This window comes from Lytechinus variegatus, chromosome 13 (assembly GCF_018143015.1).
Source record: "Lytechinus variegatus isolate NC3 chromosome 13, Lvar_3.0, whole genome shotgun sequence".
NCBI lineage: Eukaryota > Metazoa > Echinodermata > Echinoidea > Temnopleuroida > Toxopneustidae > Lytechinus > Lytechinus variegatus.
In genome coordinates, this window is record NC_054752.1 from 23,628,474 (window position 1) to 23,638,561 (window position 10,088).

Here is a 10,088-nt window from a genome sequence, read left to right on the forward strand (position 1 = left end):
TATTTGATTGGTGAGTTATGTATCCTATTTATGAGTCACTAAATGCAGTCCAGAACAGCTTCCTTTTGTGGTCAGTAAAAATTTCAGCTCGTGTTTTGTGCTCGCGTTAATTTGTTTAGTAAGATGCACACCTTTTTCATGATTACAAAAACAGCTCGAAATATTTAATTTTCATTTCTTATTACATCTTATTACAACATCTCGCAAGGATGCCCTTTTAACAGTGATTAGCACCATAATTGACCCAAAATCGAGTTTTACAACTTCAAAATTGATCTTTTTTTTCAAAACCACTTTCTCGCTATGCTTTCTATAGCGGGAAATTAAAGCCTAAATCAAAATATCTGTCTTATCAATTAGAAATCACTTAAAAAGCTTTGCTGAACTGCACCAAAATTCTCATTTTGACTTTGTAAGTGCATTTTTGGCTTTGACCTCCCCCCCCAAAAAAAAATACATTCTGCCTCCCCTGTACCAGGTAGAGGAGAAAGACATATGTTGAGAATGGGCATGCGAGGATCAGATCACCTTGGTAATAATAATTATTGCAATGTGAATCGCCTAGAACAATAATTTTTATGTCTAAATCTACATGATCTATCATGAAATTATTTTCGTTTTAAATGTACAAGGGTCAAAAATTTTGCTCGCTCACACCTTTTATACATTTGGTCCTGTGTGTCATGTATGCCGCCTAAGCATTGTCTATTTTTTTTCCATATATTGTACAATTGAAATGCCTTGGCCTTGGCCTTGAGGTTTTCAGGCCTTGGCCTTGGCCTTGGGTTTCCATGCCTTGGCCTCAGCCTTGGTTATTGAAGCCTTGGCCTTGGGTATTAAAGCCTTGGCCTTGGCCTTGGAGGTTTGAGCCTTGACTACAACACTGCAACAAAGTGCTTGCTCTACGGGCTCATATTGCCTATATACAAATGTACGTTAATGAAGATTGCATGGCGCTGAACTGTCTCATCTTTAATTCAGTCAACAAAGAAAACTAAGCCCCACGTTATGCTTTCATTAGTATGGTAGAGGTGATATTAAGCATCCTGTTATGATAGCATGTTGACAGTGCTCACTTTCAGGTTATTGTTTTGTTTAATAACGGTAATTGTTAATGTTTTAATTAATGCAAAGAAAATGAACTACAAAATGTCAAATTTATGGTTCCATTCTTACGTTCATTAAACGAAAAAAGTTTATATCAGAATACAGCATTCATAGCAGTTATTTTCTCCGGTCGTTGCCGTCTCTGTTGACCGATGAGTCAACGGTGTACCTTCGTGGTCATCCGGGGTTCTCGAAGAGATGCCTTGATGATTCCGGACTTGGCTTTGCTCCTGCCCGGCTTGGCTCTGGCGACGTTGCAATACATCATTGGTTTCCTCCAAGCTATTCTCAAAGTTGCAGATTTCCTTGATAGACATGCTCGGCGTATCACGGGCGGGTGATTTCATGATGTCTGCCACACCAGCACCTTGGTAGCCCTCGTATTCTTTTATTTGAACACTAGAATAGAAATATATGTCACGAAATGTGCTTTGAGACTTAGGGCTTATGATCTTCACAATCTCGCCGGCAATCTTGTTCGAATTTAGAATAGCTCGTACGTCTCCTGTAGAGAGTCGGGTAGTCTCCAGGCAGGTGGGACAGATGACTTTACAGCTTTCTTCTGAATTTTCTGCTTGGGTCAAGAGGCACTCCGTACAAAACGTGTGGTGACATCCGAGATACCTTGGTTCTTTCAGGATGCCTTTGCAAAGGTCGCATGTTAGCACCTTTTTCATGATTTCCACCGCGGTCGTGGGGGATACTGCCATAGCTCGGGTGATCTGTGAACAGCAAAACAACAAAACAACAAATTAGAAAGCATTATAAGATGCGTGGAATATTTCTTTTAGGTTTGGATTTCCTTACGATTTGAACCGCACGAACTCCTCGCCTGCTACCTCGAGATATATGCCCTCTCCGGACATAGTTGTAGTAGCCTAGTAGAGGTAGAAGTAGTAATAGCAGTAGTGGTAGTAGTAGTAGTGGTGGTAGTAGTAGTAGTAGTAGTAGTAGTAGTAGTAGTAGTAGTGGTAGTAGTAGTAGTAGTAGTAGTGGTAGTGGTAGTAGTAGTAGTAGTAGTAGTAGTAGTAGTAGTAGTAGTAGTAGTAGTAGTAGTAGTAGTAGTAGTAGTAGTAGTAGTAGTAGTAGTAGTATTAGTAGTAGTAGTAGTAGTAGTAGTACAAAGATTACATAAAAAATAATGATAAATCATATTTACAAAAAGATCGGCGTGAATAGGAATATAAAAAAAGCATACAACTCATTGGAATACGGAGTCGTCGACTTAAGTGCATGTACATCTATGTAAATAAGTAGCAAGCCTAAATTCATCATCTTCAGGCTAGAAAAGAAAGCAAGTGGCAGTACGGTACCTTTTACACTCTGTTAAAGTTTAGAAGCATTAAATTCATCAGCGCTGCCCCAAAATATGTCCCGCAAATCATAAAATCGTTGTTAAATCAAAAAGTGACTCCCACTGACTCGTGTTCCAAATGAAATCAACTTTTCTCTTTGAATAAGACAGATATATATATCTTCAATCGGCAATATACGATCTCTGTACACAATTTTTGAAAAGACGATATGGAATCGGCAAAGCTAACTATTACTCATGGGATTCCACTTAGGTACAATTGTCCGATTCCAGGAATGTAAACACACATTAATGGCACTTTAAATCTGTTTTAGACGCGTGCAAACCAAAGTGCAAAAAGGGGGAGAACAATCGAAGAAGCAGCAGTTATTAGATATATTTTGTTAAAACTTGTCATTTGACAGATGCAATGAACATGGTACTACTACAACAACACCTTACACTACTACTGCTACTACTACTACTTCTTCTTTTACTACTACTACTACTACAAACTACTACTTTTCTTTCTTCCTTCTTTTTCATGTAGAGCCGCTTGGATTTTATGTATTCCAAATTTTCTGATCCTTCATTAAGCACAAACGATTCATCTTGATTGATAGCTTTGCTTACATGGACACTACCCCCCCCCGGTCAACAAATATAATAAAATATATTGAAATAAATGAATAAATACCAAATGCGCCTCTCACATTTTCTATCAAAACAATAAATGGTTCAAAATGCCTCGTTGGGTATATATTTGTATTATTTTTGCGCAAATGGTAAGGAAATTAAATAATCGCCCGCCCCCTTTCAGAGTCAGCTCCCCTTTCGGGGTGTGTGTGGGTACGAATATTCGTACTCGAAAATATGATTTTCTGTACGAAGCTATGAACAATAATAGCATCCAGCGAGTCCTGTTGAACAAACGTTAGCGATTGAACAGTTATACGTAAGCCTGATTTTCATGATTAATTGTACACTATATTGTCAATGCAATCAATCGTAAAAAAATCTACAATGATCGATATGCTTTTCGATACGGACCCTTGAATGAAAGTCTACAATAGTATCATATTCTATGTGCAAGAGAGTGTAGCGACCGAGCAAAACTTAAAATTTAACTGGTTAGTTTTTGCATTATTACCAACAAAACGGAGTGTGCGCAAGGGAATGGGCAAGAACTTTTTTTTTATTTTCACCATCGAAGGTTAGTATTAAGAACTCCCAAAACGGTATGAAAAGGATCGTGCTCTGACGCGCTACCCACCCCCTCCTTTTTTGTTTAGTTTCCCGGTACAAATGAAATATTTTCGATCTACGATTTAAGATTGTTACCTTGCCCTTTTATTTTGTATTTTCGAATTGTTTTTTGTTCACCGACCCACGGGAAAATGGGATTGTTGTGTATGATCATGATGATAAAAGGCTATTTTACGCTAACTAGCGCCATCTACATCTACGTTTCGTCAAATATTGCACACTGATTCCTGCAACCAGAGTCCAACAGATTTTATCCCCAATCTTCGTAAACCAGTTTCAAGCAGAGATAAACGCTTCCTCGCTCTCTTGCTATCAATACCAACGGGGAAAAGAGGTGACATTTCATATTATTAGCCATGAAATTGTCATTTGAAAATTAAAAAAAAAGTTAGGTAATGAGCTAAAGAAAAATGTTGTTTCAAGTGGTCAGACATGTCGCATGGGGGAAAATGTCATAAAGCTATCCTTATCCCCAAAATGATTGCAATTCTCGTTAGACTATAATAATGCAATCGCTGACCCCCTCCCCATTATGACAGTTTCTTCTTTTTTTTGGGGGGTGGGGGAAGTAAAAGCCACGCCCCTCCCCAATCCCCATCACCCCCGTAAATGGTGCCATCAGTTATAAGTATTTCACAAGCTATCAGAACTGCGACATAAGCAATGCACGCCATCATCCATTCTAACTCTCATGGATCACGAACAATCCACCAAAGGTCAGAGACTCGGATTTAATACTGGCAAAATTCGAAGTCCGATATTCTCGTGGATTGTCGAATATTACCTGGATAAAGCTACGTCCCTTCTCGTTTGAAGCCATGTTCATCATAATCTCTGCGGGAGGACATTTCAGCATAATTCGCTTCTTAATTTTAACCTTCAAATCACTACCTTGTCTGCTGACAGAATCGCTAAAGCAATAAATACTATGACTTGGTATGTTTTCACGTAATATTTCCCTGGGGAGCATTTCATGAAATGAATAGCTGGTGATTTTCACTATTTGCGAAAGCTGCGGAAACATTTTCCTCTAATTGGCTCTGAACAAAATTCTCAGTGAATACCACTGCGTAATTTCGTTTTATGAAAATGATCCCCTGGTCCTTAAAGGGATGGTCCAGGCTGGAAATAATTCTCAATAAATAGAGTAAAACTCACAGAGCAAAATGCTGAAAATTTGATCAAAACCGGATAACAAATAAAGTTATTGAAATATAATTATTTGCATTATTCCGGTGAAACCGTTCTAGGCATGTCTTGATAAATATTCATTAGGTGGGCTGATGATGTCATATCCATACTTGTTTTGTATTTTATCACATGAAATTAGGTTTATTCAAAATTGTTCTACCAAGAACTAAAAATAATTGGATTGACAACTAATTAAGTGCATTTATTGCCGCATCTTATTTCATCATACTGGAGACACAAAGTGAAACATTTGTGATTTCACGTAATAACATAAGGAAAAGGAAAGTGGGGATGTGACATTATCAGCCCACCTAATGAATATTCATGATGATGTGCATATAACCACAATAAACTTTAAAATTCAATAACTTTGTTATGTGTTATCGGATTTTGATGAAATTTTCAGCACGTTGTTTAAAAATATTTTTTAAAGGAAAAAGAGGGTAAATATTTACAATTAGGAAATGTGCTATTCAAACACATTTTCAATACAGATGCAGAATATGACAGAGAATGATCTATTTATAGATTCGTTTATAACAAAATTCAGGAAATGTAAATATATAGAACCGCCACGCATTCAAAATCTAAATACTGAACATGGTGATCTTGGTCCACGTGTTTAAGTGAGAAAATGTTAGAATGAATGGTAAGTGCAATCAAAATATTACCATGATCAATGACAACACGTAGGCAAAGATGAATATCGAATATCTGAACTTCCCAATCTTCATATCAGCCAACCGATAATAACATAATAAAGGGAAAGAGAGAGAAGAGGGGGCTGAGGAGGGTTAGAAAGAGATAGTAAGAGAGCGAGGGGGGAAAGAGGGAGAGGGTACACCAAATACAGTTTCATTTAACAAGCCAAAGGAAAAGGAAACGCAGAAAAATATACGATCTTATCTACATACTATTGTTAAAACATAAGCAGGGACGAAACACATTTGCTCTTCTTTATAGTATCAATACAATGTCCTTTAAATCACTACCTTATAACAATAAATATTAATCGAAATATTTCCTAACACAGCTGGGGAAAGTCATCATGCCATGTAGTAATTAGTACCGCGTCATGCTTAAATTCTCAAATATTAGAAAGTTCATATTTGGCGCTGGTTTAATGCGAGTGGGAAAGGGGTGACAAAGAAAAATAATAAACAACAAAAAACGGGTAGATGGGCAGAATGGGGCATGGTACATATCTTGCTTCCTGCCGACAAAAATGTGTTGCTAAATTGTAGTACATTTCTTGAAGGCTCGTGGGACTGTCGGAGCTGTTAATGCGATAAATAGTGGTCAACTGGGATTCACTAATTGCGGATGTCGTTGCGTGACCAGCCGACCGGTCCGACGTTGAAAATCTGGCAAAAAAATGCTTCCATGATGTTGATGCATATTTTTGATCACCATATATATATATTGACATATTTTGCTAACTATACATAAGACTTCGTCAGAAGCGGTCTGAAAAATACAAGGCGATACGACATCCAAGTTTGGATTATAATCACAAATTAATGCAGTCAATGGATTGTCATCAAGTTGAATATAATTATTCCATAATCTCATTAGACGGATTAATGAATAACGAAATAGATTGATAAATAAATAATTAATTAATTAATTAGATTAAATGAATAATTTAGTAATTTAAGCAGACATACCTGTGAATGCAGACTATTGGGCAGTAAAGTAGGATGCCTACTTGTATCATATCTCGTTCTAAATGAAATTCATAAGTTGCAAAATGAAAACATTGGTTATTGGTTACCATCTCATTTCCATGCATGGCAACATAACAACTTTTAGATTAAAAACAAAAATCACATCCTGTTGAATGACATAAAATGAAAATGGCCAAATATGTGAATTATGACTGTATTTTCTGGGTTATATAGTGAATTATTCAGTTTGAGAAAAGTGATAATCATATGAAATATGACGAGAATGTGATACTTTCTATGGTAACTCATTTTGAAAGAACCCATGATAGACAGAAATATCAGTTTTCAACTTTGTTACTCTATATTTACTTAGCCCTGCCATTCAATAAACCTTAAACAGTGGAGTCATCGCGCCAACATTATGTTGAGGCTTAAGTAATTACTTTTTATGCACGGATGACCCCCTGGCTGGTGTATCTCTGACAACTACGTTTGCGCGTATTGCTATATCCTCAGACTGGGGGCGCTCTTATATTGTGACGTCCCATGCATATCTATTAAAGGAGAATGAAACCTTTGGAACAATTAGGCTTGTGTCTAAACAGAAAATCAAAGAATAAGAACAAAGAAAGTTTGAGAAAAATCGGACAAATAATGAGAAAGTTATGAGCATTTGAATATTGCAATCACTTGTGCTATGGAGATACCCCCAAAATGTTTCTTTTTGCTTTTTCTCATAGTGATACAAACTTTTTATCCAATAACGAATTCTTTAAAAATCTGTATTACATGCCCTCCTATGAAAAAAAAACACATGATCTACTGATAGATGTGATAAAAGAGGCAATTTAAGTGAAATGTATACTAAAGTAATGGAGAGAGTTGTTCACAACCGACATCACACATCTTTGTCGCATTGCCAATATGAGGATCTCCATAGCACAAGTGATCGCAATATTAAAATGCTCATAACTTTCTCATTTGTCCGATTACTTTCAAACTTTTGTTGGTCTGTTTCTTTGATTTTTCTGTTTTCACCCACGCTATCTTGTTCCAAATGTTTCATTCTCCTTTAAGTGGTAATAATCACCTCGGCATTGAAGGTCGCCTTTTTCACTCAATATCGGCGTCGCACCATCAACAGTATTGGTAATTTTGATAGGCTTATATTCATTCAATTCTAGTGACTTTGTTCTAAATGTTTTTCGTAAAGGTGATTAATGACTGAAAAGTGAGAGAGCTAAAGAGTCACCTGTTTAAAACTCAGAGACATGCAACCTTACGGACGTTACCCATCACCATCTTTCTTTATTTTTCTTGGTTTGTATTTGAGCTTCCATTATTTCAACATCAATGTCAATGACAAATAGATAAGTCACGTGTCTCAAACTTTTTCTGTTCTATCAAATTGGGACTCTACGCCTACACATTAACGTGCGCATGCGCAGTAAACATGAAAAATTACTCCAAACGGTCGTTTCTCATCGCCTGTCATTCCAATAGCCAACCTATAATATGATCAATTAAATTAGCATGGGGCACACAATACCCTCAGTGAATTCATTATCAAGAAATCTTGATTGGAAACATTGAAAAAAATGGTAAAATGGATCAGTAATTTGATAGATAATTGGTTGATCAATCATTCTTTCAGGCGCGCGGTATGTAATAATCACTTTGGGTAATTTACATACACATTTAGCAGTAGTTTCAGATCTCACTATTCCACGAAATGGAGAAGGGTCGGGAAAAACTAACACTCCTTTACGTTTAGATTTTTCCAATACTTTATTGAAGGTTTGTCATAATTGTAAAAACTTCTCGAGGAAGTTTTTACATTCTTAATTTCAACAAAGTATCCTTGGCCATTAGTAAATAAAATTACCGTATTCCTTTTTTGAAAGATATCAATCAAGTCTTGTGTAGTTTTATGGCGATTTTTTTAATGAAAACCTTATGACAAGGCAACATATTCATAATGGTTAATAATGATGAAAGAATGAATTAAGTTGCCAAGAAGAACAGGTTAATAAAATAAATAGATATACATAATAAGTGCAAATAAACAAGACAAAATTGAATACGAACAATTGCATCTCAGAAAAGAGATGAAAGAAAGGAAGAGATCGAATAAAACAGTGCACAATAAATAATTGTCATACAAATTCGAATGTATATGATTCGATTTTGTTTTTAACGAATCATAGTGAAATACATCAATAGAAATGCATTGACTTTCGAAATGGGTTGCAACATCCTCACTTTGAAAGCAATAATTACATACAACATAAACAATGTCAAAAGAGAGAATTTAATTATAACGTGAGTCAACAATTAAATTATTGTTATGGGGGACAAACATGAAATCGTCGCTAGACTAACTGGGGACTTTTTTTTCCGAACTTTGAAAAAAAAACCCAGGAAATGAGACGTAAGTAACATAGTTTGAGCATGATTTTTAACTTCACTGAATCACAATACTTTACTCCCCACACTATTTCTATACTATCAGTTTGGATACCCCCCGTCTTTCTCGCTCTTTCACAGCCCCCCCCCCCCCCCCCCCTCCTCCTTTCTCTCTATCTTTCTCTTGTCACCTTGCGCTTGTAACCTCGATAATCAGTATATTTTCACCTTTTCCTCCTCTCTACATCGCATTCGTGTATTTATTTCTCCTTACAAAGTCTCTCTCTCTCTCTCTCTCCCTCCCTCACTCCCTTCATTTTCCGCGCACTCTTGCGAATGGAATACCAATCTTTCCCGCGGAGCTTGTTACACGCCATCTCAGTCACTGGTCCGTTGCGTCCAGTAACCGAGTGGATGACAGAGTTTGGCGGTGTTTGACATTCTTCCACTGCTCTTACACTGGTCGCCTCGCTTCTGTCTCGTTAGGCTCGAATGCGATTGAACGCTGCTCTGCTCCGCAACTAGCTAATTAAATTCTTCGCTTGGAAACATCTGTCGAGTGTCAACCAAGCTTATCACCTGAAAAAAAGAAGTCAGGACGCATCGATTTTTTTCTTTCTCTACGATATTTGTTTTGTGTTCGATTTCCCTATAGCGGAAAATTCGCAAAAATCTACAACACCTTTGGTCTGTTACAGTTTTACAGTTCCTCCACTGGAACAGGTGTTGATGAATTCAGCGGCAGGAAACCGGAAGTAAGTTGCGATCTACCTTAGATAGCCTTCTGGAGAATGCACAGACTGGGGGAGTGGGACATGTAGGTGATTGCGATATTGTTTTCGTGAATTCCAAGTAAGTTTTAAATCTTTAAATCTTACTTCAAAACGATATAATCATCTAATGTAGATAACGCTTTAGTGGTTCTACAAATTGTTCACAGATTTTTTTTCTCCGTTTAAGATGAATAGACTTGGTAACGTGAACATCTAATGAGTATTCGAACTGATATCGCAAGAACCCCCCTACTACCTATAACCTTCCTTATTGTTTCAAGGAGCTTTCGTTTCTAAAAGCGTGTAGAATGTTTTGACTGATTTAGATAACGGATACGTTGGAAATTCAGTGAATTCGGGGAATCCGTGAAAGTTTGCCATTAA

General features: G+C 36.9%; 1 protein-coding gene across 1 annotated transcript; it reads right to left on the minus strand.

Annotated features, from left to right (window-relative positions):
- Window positions 1-1,196: 1,196 nt before the first annotated feature.
- On the minus strand, window positions 1,197-4,487 carry LOC121425970 (tripartite motif-containing protein 72-like). The gene is made up of 2 exons (XM_041622099.1): window positions 4,452-4,487; window positions 1,197-1,829 (listed from the first exon to the last, which is right to left on the minus strand). Exons 1-2 carry the CDS (start codon window positions 4,485-4,487, stop codon window positions 1,197-1,199), a joined length of 669 nt encoding a protein of 222 aa, XP_041478033.1.
- Window positions 4,488-10,088: the final 5,601 nt, after the last annotated feature.